Source organism: Salvelinus namaycush, chromosome 40 (genome assembly GCF_016432855.1).
Source record: "Salvelinus namaycush isolate Seneca chromosome 40, SaNama_1.0, whole genome shotgun sequence".
Classification (NCBI taxonomy): Eukaryota; Metazoa; Chordata; class Actinopteri; order Salmoniformes; family Salmonidae; genus Salvelinus; species Salvelinus namaycush.
The window spans coordinates 2222411-2240599 of NC_052346.1; the positions used below are offsets into that span (position 1 = coordinate 2222411).

The window sequence follows — 18189 nt, forward strand, 5'->3', positions numbered from 1 at the left end:
TGAAACAAGTAATTTTTCCAACAATTGTTTACAGACGGATTATTTCACTTATAATTGTCACGCCCTGACCTTAGTTCCTTTTTTATGTCTCTATTTTGGTTTGGTCAGGGCGTGAGTTGGGGTGGGCATTCTATGTTTTTTTCCCAATGTTTTCTTTTCTATGTGTTTGGCCTGGTATGGTTCCCAATCAGAGGCAGCTGTCTATCGTTGTCTCTGATTGAGAACCATACTCTGGTAGCCTTTTCCCACCTGGTGTTTGTGGGTAGTTGTTTCCTGTTTTGTGTTTGCACCTTTTCAGGACTGTTTCGATGTTTCACTTTTGTTTAATTTTATTTCGTGTTCAGTTATACTAAATTAACACGGACACCACGCTGCGTTTTGGTTCCTGTTCATCAGATGAAGAAGAACGTTACAATAATTAACTGTATCCCAATTTCAGTGGGTCAGACGTTTACATACACTAAGTTGACTGGGCCTTTAAACAGCTTGGAAAATTCCAGAAAATGATGTCATGGCTTTAGAAGCTTCTGACATCATTTGAGTCAATTGGAGGTGTACCTTTGGATGTATTTCAAGGCCTACCTTCAAACTAATTGCCTCTTTGCTTGACTTCATGGGAAAATCAAATGAATCAGCCAAGACCTCAGAAAATAATTGTAGACCTCCACAAATCTGGTTCATCCTTGGGAGCAATTTCCAAATGCCTGAAGGTACCACGTTCATTTGTACAAACAATAGTACGCAAGTGTAAACACCATGGGAGCACACAGCCGTCATACCGCTCAGGAAGGAGACGCGTTCTGTCTCCTAGAGATTAACGTACTTTGGTGCGAAAGTGCAAATCAATTATAGAACAACAGCAAAAGGACCTTGTGAAGATGCTGGAGGAACAGGTACAAAATTATCTATATCCACAGTAAAACGAGTCCTATATTGACTTAACCTGAATGGCAGCTTGGCAAGGAAGAAGACACTGCTCCAAAACCGCCATAAAAAAGCCAGACTACGGTTTGCAACTGCACATGGGGACAAAGATTGTACTTTTTGGAGAAATGTCCTCTGGTCTGATGAAACAAAAATATAACTGTTTGGCCATAATGACCATCGTTCTGTTTGGAGGAAAAGGGGGAGGCTTGCAAGCCGAAGCACAAAATCCCAACCGTGAAGCACGGGGGTGGCAGCATCATGTTGTGGGGGTGCTTTGCTGCAGGAGGGACTGGTGCACTTCATAAAATAGATGGCATCATGAGGCAGGAAAATTATGTAGATATTTTGAAGCAACATCTCAAGACTTCAGTCAGGAAGTTAAAGCTTGGTCGCAAATGGGTCTTCCAAATGGACAATGACCCCAAGCATACTTCCAAAGTTATGGCACAATGGCTTAAGGACAACAAAGTCAAGTCAAGTCAATCCTACAGAAAATATGTGGGCAGAACTGAAAAAGCTTGTGCGAGCAAGGATGCCTACAAACCTGACTCAGTTACACCAGCTCTGTCAGGAGGAATGGGCCAAGATTCACCCAACTTCTTGTGGGAAGCTTCTGGAAGGCTACCCGAAACGTTTGACCCAAGTCATACAATTTAAAGGCAATGCTACCAAATACTAATTGAGTGTATGTAAACTTCTGTGATGAAAGAAATAAAAGCTGAAATAAATCATTCTCTCTGCTATTATTCTGACATTTCACATTCTTAAAATAAAGTGGTGATCCTAACTGACCTAAGACAGGGAATTTTTACTAGGATTAAATGTCAGGAATTGAAAAACTGAGTTTAAATCTATTTGGCTAAGGTGTATGTAAACTTCCGACTTGAACTGTATGTGATCATATGCGTCAAAGGGTTAATGAAGCCGGTGACTGATGCGGTAAACTTTCCTGTAGCTTTGCATCCTCTTCATCGGACCACTTTCGTATTGAAAGCATCACTGGTACTTCCTGTTTTAATTTTTTTGCTTGTAAACAGGTATTGGCTGGTAGTTAATGATGCAGTGGCGATGAAGGGAGGGGTGGAGTCTGTGTGTGTGGGTGCACATCGGGCCAGAGTCTGAGTGCGCTTGTCTTTGTATCTGCGTGTGTGCATATGTGTCCTCTACTCATTAATCAGCCAGACGGCGCGACTGTAAGGTATGGCAGACGGTAGACTTGTTACCTCTGAGAGCAGGGGCACCGGGCACAGCTGGAGCTCCGTGTCACAGGGAAGAGGAGTAAGTGGGACAGAGCTGAGATGAGAGGACATAACTGGCAACTGTACTATAGTGCTACCCTGAGGATGGGACATTGTGTGCGTTTGCGGGGGGTTATGTGTGTGTGTGAGTGTGAGTGTGTGTGTGCGTGCGTGCGTGCTTGCTTGCTTGCGAACAGGGAGAATGGACAGTTGGAGGATATAGACTGAACAAAAACATAAACCCAACATGTAAAGTGTTGGTCACATGTTTCATGAGCTGAAATAATAACTTTCCATTTGAACAAAAAGCGTATTTATTTAAGCTTATTTATTTATTAAAAGCTTATTTATTTATTTACACCTGACAGGTGTGACATATCAAGAAGCTGATTAAACAGCATTATCATTACACAGGTGCAGTTTAAAAGGCCACTTTAAAATGTGCAGTTGTGTCACACAACACAATGCCACAGATGTCTCAAGTTTTGAGGGAGCGTGCAATTGGCATGCTGACTGCAGGAATGTCCACCAGAGCTGTTGCCAGATAATTTAATGTTAATTTCTCTACCATAAGCTACCTCCAACATCGTTTTAGAGATTTTGGCAGTACATCCAATCGGCTTCACAACCACAGACCCCGTGTAACCACGCCAGCACAGGACCTCCACATCCGGCTTCTTCATCTGCGGGATCGTCTGAGCTGGGGTGGAAAGGGGTGCTGAGGAGTATTTCTGTCTATAAGGAAGCCCTTTTGTGGGGAAAAACATATTCTGATTGGCTGTGCCACTGCCCAGTCATGTGAAATCCATAGATTAGGGCCTAATGAATTTATTTCAATTGACTGATTTCCTTATATGAACTGTAACTCAGTAAAATCTTTGAAATTGTTGCATGTTGTGTTTATTTTTTTGTTCAGTATAGATAAATCACAACCCTTGTGACATAGATGTGTATTACCAGGCATGCAGCAAAGTGGTGACATTACAGTAGTGTTCACCTACTGCCATCTATAGGCAGCTCTCTGTCACAGCAAATTTCTTAGTGTGTGTGTGTGTGTGTGTGTGTGTGTGTGTGTGTGTGTGTGTGTGTGTGTGTGTGTGTGTGTGTGTGTGTGTGTGTGTGTGTGTGTGTGTGTGTGTGTGTGTGTGTGTGTGTGTGTGTGTGTGTGTGTGTGTGCACATCTACAGAACATAAACACAAACTGTTGAAAAAATAAGATATTGAAAGAAGTGATAATCAAAGGATAGCCAGACGGAGAGAGAGAGAGAGAAGATTAAAGGTGCTTTCTCCTCCACTGCCTTTGGTGTCACCCCTAACTAGATTCACGCTATTCTTCTCTGGCTGACGTTGTGTCCCAAATGACACCCTATTCCCTATTTAGTGCACTACTTTTGACCAGGGCTCATAGGACCAGTCTACAGGCCTATGGTCAAAATAAGTGCACTATACAGAGGATAGGGTTCCATTTGGGATGCAGACTTGGCTCGGGAAGGGGTAAGCGGCAAGCAAGGCACTTAAGTACAACTTGCAATGTTGTGCAGCCGAACATCTACATTCGAATTGTGTGTGTGATTTCAAGCTTTTATCTGGTAAAAGGAAGTGTTTGTCGCAACTCTACTCATTACCTAGTCCTTCATCCTATGTGAACCTCAGCATGATGCCCTATTGTGTTGTAGTAGCAGTCTCCGAGCAAAACGGGAAAGGCGTAGGATTAGGCCTCTTGTGATGCATAATTTGAAGTTTTCGAGCCTCATAGAATGGTACAGTGGTTCGAGTTACGAAGTTACGAGCTGATGCCACGACCGTTAGTGGTAGATGGTGGCATTCTGTCATTGTACCACACTATCACAAGGGGGAGTTAAAACGCTGATCTATCAGTAGTCTAAACTGTGGCACAAATTGACTATCTTTTCGTAAATTAATAGAGGTGTTTTCAGTCTGAGAGTCTCCTCTGGCGCTAGAGTCCTACTTCAGGCAACACCAACAAAACTGTCGGTGGTCCTGGAGTTAAGAGATAACTTGGGTAAATACAATGGGGGAATTTCACTTGACATGTGGACTGACGATTTTTGAAAAATAGGCACTGTGGGCTTTTGGTTTCTCTCCCTCTATAAACAGAAATCATTCTAAATAACAAACTGGCTTTATTTAGAAATTAGTAAGAATGTCTCACCCCATTGTCAAGAATGGCCTTTATTCAGATTACAATCATTCACTTTCAGTTATTTGAAATGAAATCATCTCCAAAATATCATTATTTTTTAAACAAGTCATAGAAAGATGGTTGCAATTTCAGTTCAAAGGATCGGACCCTTTAAAAAGAAAAATCACCTAAAATGACATACCCAAATCTAACTGCCTGTAGCTCAGGACCTGAAGCAAGGATATGCATATACTTGATACCATTTGAAAGGAAACACTTTGAAGTTTGTGGAAATGTGAAATTAATGTAGGAGAATACAACACATTAGATCTGGTAAAAGATAATACAAAGAAAAAAACATGCATTTTCTCATATTTTTTTTCATCATCTTTGAAATGCAAGAGAAAGGCCATTATATTGCTTAGAAGTCTAGATGGCAGCAGTGTATGTGCAAAGTTTTAGACTGATCCAATGAACCATTGCATTACTGTTAAAAATGTTGTATCAAGTCTGCCCAAATGTGCCGAATTGGTCAATTGATACATTTTCAAGTACATAACTATAGAGAACATACAAAAATTATATTGTAATAAAAAAAATCAGTTTACACACTCCCAGGAATGTCATAAATGATGGATAATTAGCTTCCCTACACAAAAGACACTAACCTTCACACATCTAGATTGGGGGGAGGCAGACACAGCAGTAGAACCCAGTTCCTACATTTGAATGTAAAAATGTCGTTTATCAAACAAAACTATTCTACATTTTATCTCTGGGATCCTCAGGATGACAAATCAGAGCAAGATTACTGAATATAAGTACATTATTTACCTTCAGAGGTGAATGTATCAAACCAGTTTCCTTGTTAAAAGTTTTTTATTGTTGTGCACTCTCCTCAAACAATAGCATGGCATTTGTTCACTGTAAAGCTACTGTAAATTGGACAGTGCAGTTAGATTAACAATAATTGAAGCTTTCTGCCCATATCAGACATGTCTATGTCCTGGGAAATGTTCTTGTTACTTACAGCGTCATGCTATTCACATTAGCGCACGTTAGCTCAACCGTCCCGCGGTGGGGACACCGATCCCATAAAGTAAAAACATAAATAAAAATAAGGAACTTGTCTGCATTAAAGACCAAAATTGGTTAAATAAAATTGTGATAAATACAAATATATACCAGTTTCATTTAAGGACCAAAAAACTGACAGCTGTGCCATATAGATTGCAAAATAATTGGGAAGAGATATTTGATGTACCAATTCCATGGCACATGCTTTATGAATTGACACGCAATTTTCCGTTTATTACAATCTATCTACTGTATTCTGGTTTAACATTCTGAATTAATGATTATATTGAAGATAGAAGCCGCCTCTTAATGAGTTCCGAGAGCCGATCTGTTATCCAACGATTATTATTATTAATATTAACCCTGCATTATAATTATATAAAATCCCCTTAGATATTCTCACAGACCAGATTTTCCCTCACGAAAAATGTTGTGTGTGTTCAATTATTTGTGACATTGCGGTTACAATGAAGAATGTAAACAAGCATTATGTGCAATGTTTTTTAGATGCTGTGTTTTTATTTACGTTAATGATGGACAGCGGGAGGCATTTTGAAAACATGTTTACAAACACTTGTCATAAGTGTACTGTAGCAGATGTAGCCCATCTTGCAAACAATGCTTCCATGATGGGCAATTAGCAGGATAATAGACTCTCCGTAAGTCAATTTATTTATAAAATGGTAATTTAATAGCCTGGCTACTGTAGGTGTGAAAATTCCCCCCAACTTGCAATGTATTATTTCAACTACATTTTAGTTGCACTCACCCCCAGCCCCACGACCACGGGTAAAACCTGAGATGATCAATGTATTGGATCAATGTATTTGTTGCATTGTTGTATCGTCAATTTCTCAAGCCAAAATGTCTTGATGGCCTTCACCAGTTCATCTTTGCTTGTAGGCTTGGCAGAGTTGTGGATTAATGTTTTCAGTTGATGCCAAACAAGTTCGATCAGGTTTAAATCATGAGACCTACATGTAAAAAAAAAAATATATAGGCCTACCGTAGGTGACATGAATCTCACTAGTGTTGAGTAATGTGCTGTTAAAAGTGTTGTAGGTCTTTATTTATTTTTATTTAAACTTTATTTTACTACATAAATGTCTACTTGCTCTGATGGCATCTTGACCCAGTTTATGCCCTCATTTGCAATGCAAACCCGGGCGGCAGTGTGTGTTGGGTCATTTTCTGCATTTGGAGAAGAAAAAAATAAATGTAGCCTAACAGTCAACATTAGGTGCAATACTAGAAATATACATGTAAATAGGCCTACACATATCAACATATTGCTATCATCCTACCTTGAAAGAAATGATATGGTCCCAGAAACACCTCTCTGACATAGGGTCCAGCATATCTCTTGATGATTTCTTCCTCAAAGAAATCTCAAGCCATGATACCTGAAAAAGGAGACAGTGAATTTTTGTGGAACACATAGCAGTCTGTGAGGTGAAGGCTACAATATTTTATGTACCTTTTGCTTTGTAAATAGCTAAAGTTACCATCAAAAATCAAATATGGGCCTGGTCCCTGGCGAGAAATTACTACAAACATCATGCAACTGCAAAAAGTACAGTATTTCTTCATCAACATATGTATGCTTTCGTAAATAAAATCATGATAAAAATACTCTTTCAAAATGCAGATGTTTATTTCAACTATCAGCAGGACAATAGACTCTTGCCGAGTTTAGGGACTTTAAATATATTAATGGATCCATAATGAATTACTATGGGGGGGTAAAATATATATGTATACAGTGCCAAAGACCAAAGATAACCCTGAAGGTGCTTCCAAACTCCAATCTCCGCTGTGGAGCATCTGTCCATAGGACCACTTTAAGCCGTACACTCCACAGAGCAGGGCTTTACAGGAAGAGTGTCCAGAAAAAAATAAGTAAACATGTTTTGTGTTTGCCACAAGGCATGTGGGAGACTCTCCAAACATATGGAAGAAGGTACTCTGGTCAGATGAGACTAAAATGTAGCTTTTTGGCCATCAAGGAAAACGCTATGTCTGGTGCAAACCCAACACTTCTCATCACCCAGAGAACACCATGTGGGGATGTTTTTCATCTCAGGGACTGGGAAACTGTTCAGAATTGAAGGAATGATGGATGGTGCTAAATACAGGGAAATTCTTGAGGGAAACCTGTTTAAGTCTTCCAGAGATTTGAGACTGGGACGGAGGTTCAGCTTCCAGCAGGACAATGACCCTAACCATACTGCTAAAGCAACACTTGAGTGGTTTAAGGGGAAACATTTAAATGTCTTGGAATGGCCTAGTCAAAGCCCAGACCTCAATCCAATTGAGAATCTGTGGTATGACTTAAGAACCCATCTAACTTGAAGGAGATGGAGCAGTTTTGCCTTGAAGAATGGGGAAAAATCCCAGTGGCTAGATGTGCCAAGCTTATAGAGACATACCCCAAAATACTTGCAGCTGTAATTCCTGCAAATGGTGGCTTTGGGGTGGGTTTAATAGTTATGCACGCTCGAGTTGTTTGTTTCACAATAAAATAGATCTTGCATCTTCAAATGGTAGGCATGTTGTGTATATCAAATGATACAAACCCTCCCCCAAAATATATTTTAATTCCAGGGTGTAAGGCAACAAAATAGGAAACATGCCAAGGGGGGTGAATACTTTCGCATGCCACTGTATATATATAAAATGTCTTACAGAGCCTGTCCATAAGTAACCTTAAGTTTCTTCAACTGTCTTCTGACTGTGATTAGAGCGATGTTGATGTTGTGCCGTGATGCCAGCAGATTCCAGATGGCCTTTGCCGATCGCTCATCCTCTTCAACCATCAGTGTGTCGATGGCTTGAATAGTCTCGCTGGAAATGGAATACCATGGTAGATGATGTGTGTTTGGTTGATGGCCATGATTAAAAATAGTCAAATGCATTTGTGAATTCAATCGCTTTATTGTTGAATTATTTAAGGCTCCTTTCTCTTCTCTGTGCTGGAGTTCTTTTAAGAATAAAGTGGGCTAATGAAGGCAACACATTGTTGCTTACTAGAACACCCAAAGTCATCCAATTGTTATAATACGATTTGAAGCAATAGCCTACCTGCGTGTGGTCAACTATTTCAGCACCGTTTTGCACTGCTCTGAGGACTGGTCTCAATAAATCAATGTTAGGATTATTTTGCTCTTCACTCGCAGTCACTTAGTAGCCTACTCCCGACCGGTCACGTTGTAACAGCGGCAACTTTTGAAAGCCAGTCACCGCTTCCCTCCCACCCCCCATGTTAACAAAACGTTTCTCTTTCTTATTATCCTATTTTCTCTTCGTGAGTTTTCTTGTGTGTATATACTAATCTTTTTTCTCTCTCTCTCTCTCTCTCTCTCTCCTCACAGCTGTTCTGCAGGTGTCCATATCCTTGAACAAGGTGGAGCTAAGTGTGGGAGAGTCCAAGTTCTTCAAATGCACAGGTAAGATGGCTGTAGTGAACAGAACATGCTTGTTTGGGTGTTATATCGAATGTAAATGTGGATATGTCATCCTGGATGCAGGGTGAGATGGGCGATAGGTTGGATGGAGGTGGATGGAACTGTTGTTTGGGTGACATGGTTGCCTCCCATCCCACACAACCATCCCTCCCAACCAATGGTTTCAACCCTCTCCCCAATCCCCCAGCCTTCACCCAACCCCTTGCCCATCCCACCCTGTTGCAGATCCTGCCCTATCCGCCCCTGTTTGGGGGGGGGGTCTATGACCACGGGCCCCAAGCCAAGTGCCTGCAGCTCTGTAGAGGGGTAGTGTGGGCTGACAGTGCTTTGGTTCACAGTTACACCCCTGTTGTGTCCCTGTCTTCTCCTGCCAGCACAGAGCACCATGAAGCTAACAGCAGAGGGACAGGGAGGAAAGGGGCAGGGAGAAGGAATGGCTGAGGGTGTTGTGGGGGGAGTGAGGGGTGGGGTGGAGATGGTGAGGAGAGCTTATGGACAGAGAGGTCAGGGACAGAGGGTGGTGGGTGGAGGGAGATATGGGTGAGGAGAGTGGCAGGGAGGAAGATGGAGTGAGAAGGGTGGGGAGATGGGCAGGGGGAAAGGGTGGGGAGAGGTAGGGCGAGAGAAACATGGTAAGGAGAGAAGAGCATAGGAACAGGAAGGTGTGGGGCAGGGAGAAGGATGGGGTGAGAAAGGTGTTGGGAAGAAAGGCAAGGGGAGAAGGATGGGGTGAAAGTGGGGGATAAATGGGTAGGATCAGAGAAGAGGGATGGGAGAGAGAGAGGGGTGGGTTGGAGAATGGGGAGAAAGGGTGAGGAGAAAACAGAGGCACACACACACACATACACACAGTCTACAATAACTAACCATGTGGGGACACATTTTCAGACCCATTCAAAATCCTATTTTCCCTAACCCTAACCTTAACCCTAAAACAAACACACACACACACACACACACACACACACACACACGCACGCACGCGCACACACACACACACACATACTCTTCTATAACTCACCTTGCGGGGTCCCACAATTCAGTCCCATTCAATATCCTATTTTCCCTAAATCTGTCCCTAAACCTAATTATAACCCTGACACTAATTATAAATCTTAACCTTAACCCTAAAGCCCCTAGCATTTGATCTTGTGGGGACTAACATAATGTCCCCAGTTGGTCAAAACAATTCTGTTTACTATTCTTGTCAGGACCTCTGTTCCCCACAAGTATAGTTAAACACATCCAGCAAACTGCACGGTTTATTTGCTTGCCATTTTTCACTATTAAAAATAGTATTTTAGAGTTCTGTCAGTGTTTCATCAGATGTCATTGCTAAGTGGTGCCTCTCAGTGCTCCACTCTGGCTCGAGTTCCACTTTAACCACATGCTGGTTGGCTGACATGTCAAAATATGTTTTACTTCAGGTGAATACCTCTCCCAGAGACATACACATAGAACAACCTCGTGTAGTGTTTTACCAGTGTCCCAGCCTTCAGACAATCCTTGCACCTCATGTTAGCTCAACAGATCCTTCTGCAGACAATATAGAGGATGCTGGATAATGGAAGCTTTATATCATATCCCTCCTCCACTGGCCTCAATGACTGAGGATCAATTCATTGCCAGGAGGTGCAGTGACCTTTCAGTTCTCCTTTCACAGCCAAGGCAGTTCATACATACACACACCTGCATGGATACAGTGTACAAGCACACAAGCGTACATAAACAAGCACGCACTCACACATACAGAGTAAGAGCGAGAAGGAGTTAGTTAGGCAGAGCGAGAGTGAGAAAGAGAACCACTGAAGGAGCAGTAATTGTCTCATGTTTGTTGACTCTTTGGATGACTCCCAGTGTCCTGAAGTATTCTCTGAGAGTGTGTGCATGTACCTGTGTGCGTGTGTGTGTCAGTAGAGGGGAGGACGGCTCATAATAATGGCTGGAACGGAGTGAACGTAGAAACCAATTGTTTGATGTATTTGATACCATTCCACTAATTCCGCTCCAGCCATTACCACGAGCCCGTCCTCCCCAATTAAGATGCCACCAACCTCCTGTGGTGTGTGCGAAGTGGTCCCTGAACGTGTGCCCCGCTGACACCGACACTGAGGCATTCTGGGAAAAACCTCAGAAGACTCCACTGTGTCACCGACCGTGAAAGGGCAGGAACAGTTCTCTAATGGTCTAATCGTATCAAAGACATATATTGTATATGTGAGGATAGAAAGATGATAGAGATATACAGTAAGTATGTATGGGATATGCTCTATGGTTACTGATTTATAGATATTTCATTAAACAAAAATATGGGTGTATATAAGCACACATGTACACACACAGGGACACACACATCTACACAAAAACACAAATAATCAAAGTAATCTATTTATATCTAATGAAATATTTCAATTAACCAACTGGGTTCATTTGGAATGCATAAATACATTCATGCTTTCGCAAAGGATGTAATACTGTAATATAATAGAGTATTACTGGGATCCTAAGCTGCCCTCTATTTCACCCTTCAACTCATTTATCCATGCCTTATGAGAGAGAGAGAGAGAGAGAGAGAGAGAGAACATATCACTGATTGTAAATGGATTTCCTAGAGTTCCCCCTGTCTCTCTCTCCACTAAACATGTTTATTACTGAGCCTCAACACCACCTCAGGTCTGCCACCTCTCACACACACACACACACACACACACACACACACTACTATACATACTCTTTCTCGTCACACACACACACTATTTCTCGTTTCTGCTACACCACAGGAGGTTGGTGGCACCTTAATTGGGGAGGACGGGCTCATGGTTTCCGTGTGTTTGATGCCATTCCATTTGCGCAGTTCCGGACATTACTATGAGCCGTCCTCCACTTACAGTGCCTTTCAAAAGTATTCATCCCCCCTTGGCATTTTTCCTATTTTGTTGGATAACAACCTGCAATTTAAATATATTTTTTATTTGAATTTCATGTAATGGACATACACAAATTAGTCAAAATTGGTGAAGTGAAATGAAAAAAAGAACTTATTTCAAAAAATAAATAAATAAATAAATAAACAGAAAAGTGGTGTGTGCATATGTATTCCCCCCCTTTGCTATGAAGCCCCTAAATAAGATCTGGTGCAACCAATTACCTTCAGAAGTCACATAATTAGTTAAATAAAGTCCACCTGTGTGCAATCTAAGTGTCACATGATCTGTCACATGATCTCAGTATATATAAACCTGTTCTGAAAGGCCCCAGAGTCTGCAACACCACAAAGCAAGGGGCACCGCCAAGCAAGCGACACCATGAAGACCAAGGAGCTCTACAAACAGGTCAGGAACAAAGTAGTGGAGAAGTAAAGATCAGGGTTGGGTTATAAAAAAAATATTTGAAACTTTGAACATCCCACAGAGCACCATTAAATCCATTATTAAAACATGTAAAGAATATTTAAGCCTACAATTTGGTAACATAATGGGGGCTCATCCGGGATTCCATTAAACCCACCGGACCCTGCTGCACTGAGCTCTCTGTGGTTAGTGATTGAGGTGTGATGGTAGGTTGTGAGTTTGGATGACTTGTTTAGTTTGTGTGTTCAGTATATTGCTGTGTACAAGATGGCTGCCTCAGCCATCTCCAAGTTTTTTGAAGCGCCCTCTATTGATTGTTTGTTGGGGTTTCGGAAAGTAGACCTTATAGCTATAGCTGACCATTATGGATTTGTTATCCCTGAGAAAGTCCTAAAGGCTGAGCTTTTGGTGCTAGTCAGGGAGGGTTTAATGAGAGACCGAATTCTCTCATTGCAAGGAGAGGAGACGGGTAGACTTTCCGATGCCAAGTCGGAGGACAGGGCGGAGGAAGGGGTTGCTCGTACCCCCTTTGCATGGCCTCGATATGATCCTTTATCTTCTGCTTCAGGTCGTTCAGACGGGACCGCTAGGCTGAAGGTGAGGCTGGCCCGGTTAAAAATGGAGCAACAAGATAAGGAGAGACAAATGCATTTTGATCTTGAAATTAGGAAAATAGAAGCCGACAAGGAGGTGAGGATCCGACAACTGGAGCTAGACGCTGGCTCCAGTACGACTCCAAAAGCTGCTCATCATCAAACCCACTTCGATGTGAGTAAAAATATCGCTTTAGTCCCTCCATTCCGAGAGTCGGAAGTTGATTCCTATTTCTCTGCGTTTGAGCGTGTGGCCGCTGCGCTACATTGGCCACTTGAGGTTTGGCCGCTCCTGTTACAATGTAAATTGTCTGGGAAAGCCCAGGAAGTAGTAGCTGCTCTCTCCCTGGAAGACAGTTTACACTACGAAACAGTTAAAACTACCGTGTTGCGGGCTTATGAGTTGGTGCCTGAAGCTTATAGACAGCGCTTCAGGAACCACAAGAAACCCTCTCACCGTACTTTTGTTGAGTTTGCAATGGACAAAGAGTCTCTGTTTAATCGATGGTGTTCAGCCAGCAAAGCTAACACCTTTGCTGATATTCGGGAGTTGATGCTGTTGGAGGATTTTAAAAGCAATCTCCCTGATAGAATTGTAGTTCATTTAAATGAACAGAAAGTGGTGACATTGGCCCAGGCAGCAGTGTTGGCAGATGAGTATGCTTTGACACACAAAACTGTCTTTGGTGCACCTCGTTTTGAAGGTAGACTGATTACGTCATCAGTGCCTCATTCAGGTCGCTTTTCCTCTGACAAGCCTTTTCATGAGATCCGTGAATGTTTTTACTGTCACCAAAAGGGTCACGTGATTGCGGACTGCCCAGTTTTGAAAAATAAACCGAAACAGTCCCAGTCACCGTCCCCAAAAATAAAAAGTTTGGGTTTAGTCAAGTCTTTGGCTCGTCCGTTGGTCCGAGGTATTGATTCAGCATTTGAGAAACCGGATCCTGTTTATGCTCCGTTTATCTCTACCGGTTGTGTTTCCTTAACTGGAGAACAAGCTGATCAAAAGCCCATTAAAATCTTACGAGACACTGGGGCGGCACAGTCAGTAATCATTACTGATGCTTTACCCTGGTCTCCTGAAACATATTGTGGCTCACATGTTATATTACAGGGCATAGAGACAAAAACAGTACCTGTACCATTACACTGGGTCCACTTAGTGTCAGACTTGGTATCAGGACGTTTCCGTGTTGGTGTAGTGTCTACACTGCCAGTAAAAGGAGTCACATTGCTACTAGGGAATGATATTGCTGGTGGTAACGTTACTCCTGTGTTAGAGGTAGTAGACAACCCAGAAATCAGAACTACAGATGAGAAATTGGTTCAAGCATTTCCCCATGTTTTTCCTGCTTGTGTGTTAACGAGGGCACAATCTCGCAAGCTTGGCGACGTGGTGGATTTGGCTAGTTCCATTTTTGAGAATGTTGAAGTAGAAGACAATGCATCGAGTATTCCTTCTGCAAGTCCGACAGTTTTTACAGGAATAAAAACTAAGGAAGGGGACTGCGAAATCGCGCCCCAATTACATGACATTCTCGTCTGTCACCCCTGAGAAGGTGATTGAATGTCAAAAAGGAGACACTAGTCTTCGTAAGTGTTTTGCTTCGGTAATTTCCATTGAGGAAGCTAAAACTAAGGAGACCGCCTACTTTATGGAAGCAGGAGTTTTGATGCGGAAATGGGCAGCTCATGACACTGTTAATGACTGGAGTGAAGTGTGTCAAGTGGTTGTTCCTACACCGTTCTGACAGCAGGTGCTGTCACTCGCCCATGACCAGGCGTGGTCTGGACATTTGGGGATCACAAAGACTTATAACCGGGTCCTTCGTCATTTTTTCTGGCCAGGTTTGAAGTCTGATGTGGTCCGATTTTGTAAAACATGTCACGTATGTCAACTCACTGGGAAAGCGAATCAAACAGTTCCTCGAGCACCGCTCTGCCCGATTCCTGTGGTGGGGGAACCGTTTGAAAGAGTGATAGTTGATTGTGTAGGTCCATTGCTGAAAACCAGGTCAGGTAACAAGTTCTTACTAGATATAATGTACAGATAGCCTATGTGAAGGGCTCAGCGAATGTGGTTGCTGACGCTCTATCACGGGTTTACTAACTGGGGAAGCGTTGGGTTTTGTTATTACAAACTATGTTTGCAATTTTTGTGGTGGGCGTGTTACGTTCCCCAGTTTCTGTGTTGTAGCTTTTGTATTTGAGTGTGTGTGTTTCAGGAGAAATTCCTGTAACTCCCCAAGCAGCTGATTGGTCGGCCCCAATTGATAAGTGGAGAGCTGACCCCGCCCCCTCGTCAAGAAGCAGCTGACCCTAATTACTATTGCCACCTGAAGCTAGAAAAGCCAGTGTTCTGTTCAGGAGGAGAGAAATCATTAGAAAGAGATTAGAGAGAGAGAATATTGAATATTTTGGAGAGATTAGAGAGAGAGATTTTTTCTGGAGAATTTGATTGTGATAAAGTGTTGGTTGTTTCTCAAAGAGATTTGGTATGTACTATGTAAGTTGTTGCTGAAGGAGCTGATTGGTTATGTCTGTTATGTGTTATAGGACGCACTGTTTTTATTATTGAAATTGTTTGTTGTTCTGTTTCATTTGTTCCCAGGGGGGAAGGAGAAGGCACTTTGGGAGTGCTTAGGCAAGAGGCCCGCGGGCATACATATACCCGTAGTATATTCAATGTCTAGGCACACTAGGTAAGACCTGGGCGGACCACCCCCTGTATTTTGGTTAGGGCACCAGGTGGTGCTAAGTTAAGTAAGTTAAGTGGGTAGGCAGGTTAGATAGGAGAGGGGGAAGCTTTGATATTTACTTTCTTTGCTTTGGTTCCGTCCAGCCCCTTTTCCCCATATTACCGTGTAGGAAATAAATCCTAGTAAACGGTAAATTCTGCCTTTGTCATCCTTACTCGCACCTACAGTCCATACCTCTTTCGCTTCACGGAGAGTTGAGTTGCAGCAGGGAGTTGCGTTCCCTCTTTATAGAGGCGTGCGTAACATAATGGTTATGTTATGTTATGTTACGCACGCCTCTATAAAGAGGGAACGCAACTCCCTGCTGCAACTCAACTCTCCGTGAAGCGAAAGAGGTATGGACTGTAGGTGCGAGTAAGGATGACAAAGGCAGAATTTACCGTTTACTAGGATTTATTTACGCACGCCAATATACCAATTTAAGCTTACACTCCACAGAGCTGGGCTTTACAGAAGAGTGGCCAGAAAAAAGACATTGCTTAAAGAAAATCTGCAAACACGTTTGGTGTTCGACAAAAGACATGTGGGAGACTCCCCAAACATATGGAAGAAGGTACCCTGGTCAGATGAGACTGAAATTGAGCTTTTTGGCCGTCAAGGAAAACGCTATGTCTGGCGCAAACGCAACACCTCTCATCAGCCAGCCCGAGAACACCATCCCCACAGTGAAGCATGGTGGTGGCAGCATCATGCTGTGGGGATGTTATTCATCGGCAGGGACTGGGATACTGGTCAGAATTGAAGGAACGATGGATGGCGCTAAATACAGGGAAATTATTAAGGGAAACCTGTTTGTCTTCCAGAGATTTCAGACTGGGACGGAGGTTCACCTTCCAGTAAGACAATGACCCTAAGCATACTGCTAAAGCAACACTTGAGTGGTTTAAAGAGAAACATTTAAATGTCTTGGAATGGCCTAGTCAAAGCCCAGACCTCAATCCAATTGAGAATCTGTGGTATGACTTAAAGATTGCTGTACACCAGTGGAACCCATCCAACTTGAAGGAGCTGGAGCAGTTTTGCCTTGAAGAATGGGCAAAAATCCCAGTGGCTAGATGTGCCAAGCTTATAGAGACATACCTCAAGAGACTTTCAGCTGTAATTGCCGCAAAAGGTGGCTCTACAAAGTATTGACTCTGGGGGGGTGACTAGTTATACACGCTCAAGTTTTCTGTATATATACACTGCTCAAAAAAATAAAGGGAACACTTAAACACAATGTAACTCCAAGTCAATCACACTTCTGTGAAATCAAACTGTACACTTAGGAAGCAACACTGATTGACAATAAATTTCACATGCTCTTGTGCAAATGGAATAGACAAAAGGTGGAAATTATAGGCAATTAGCAAGACACCCCCAATAAAGGAGTGGTTCTGCAGGTGGTGACCACAGACCACTTCTCAGTTCCTATGCTTCCTGGCTGATGTTTTGGTCACTTTTGAATGCTGGCGGTGCTTTCACTCTAGTGGTAGCATGAGACGGAGTCTACAACCCACACAAGTGGCTCAGGTAGTGCAGCTCATCCAGGATGGCACATCAATGCGAGCTGTGGCAAGAAGGTTTGCTGTGTCTGTCAGCGTAGTGTCCAGAGCATGGAGGCGCTACCAGGAGACAGGCCAGTACATCAGGAGACGTGGAGGAGGCCGTAGGAGGGCAACAACCCAGCAGCAGGACCGCTACCTCCGCCTTTGTGCAAGGAGGAGCAGGAGGAGCACTGCCAGAGCCCTGCAAAATGACCTCCAGCAGGCCACAAATGTGCATGTGTCTGCTCAAACGGTCAGAAACAGACTCCATGAGGGTGGTATGAGGGCCCGACATCCACAGGTGGGGGTTGTGCTTACAGCCCAACACCGTGCAGGACGTTTGGCATTTGCCAGAGAACACCAAGATTGGCAAATTCGCCACTGGCGCCCTGTGCTCTTCACAGATGAAAGCAGGTTCACACGCACATGTGACAGATGTGACAGAGTCTGGAGACGCCGTGGAGAACGTTCTGCTGCCTGCAACATCCTCTAGCATGACCGGTTTGGCGGTGGGTCAGTCATGGTGTGGGTGGCATTTCTTTGGGGGGCCGCACAGCCCTCCATGTGCTCGCCAGAGGTAGCCTGACTGCCATTAGTTACCGAGATGAGATCCTCAGACCCCTTGTGAGACCATATGCTGGTGCGGTTGGCCCTGGGTTCCTCCTAATGCAAGACAATGCTAGACCTCATGTGGCTGGAGTGTGTCAGCAGTTCCTGCAAGAGGAAGGCATTGATGCTATGGACTGGCCCGCCCGTTCCCCAGACCTGAATCCAATTGAGCACATCTGTGACATCATGTCTCGCTCCATCCACCAACGCCACGTTGCACCACAGACTGTCCAGGAGTTGGCGGATGCTTTAGTCCAGGTCTGGGAGGAGATCCCTCAGGAGACCATCCGCCACCTCATCAGGAGCATGCCCAGGCGTTGTAGGGAGGTCATACAGGCACGTGGAGGCCTCACACACTACTGAGCCTCATTTTGACTTGTTCTAAGGACATTACATCAAAGTTGGATCAGCCAGTAGTGTGGTTTTCCACTTTAATTTTGAGTGTGACTCCAAATCCAGACCTCCATGGGTTGATAAATTTGATTTCCATTGATAATTTT

At 43.3% G+C, this 18189-nt stretch overlaps 1 protein-coding gene across 1 annotated transcript in view; it reads left to right on the forward strand.

The window, feature by feature from the left end:
• LOC120033168 (neural cell adhesion molecule 2-like) overlaps window positions 1-18189 on the forward strand; it is a 171590-nt gene that overhangs the window by 46133 nt on the left and 107268 nt on the right. The window contains exon 2 of the mRNA XM_038979452.1: window positions 8757-8831. Within this exon, the coding sequence (XP_038835380.1) occupies window positions 8757-8831 (75 nt within the window). The remainder of the gene's footprint in view (window positions 1-8756; window positions 8832-18189) is intronic.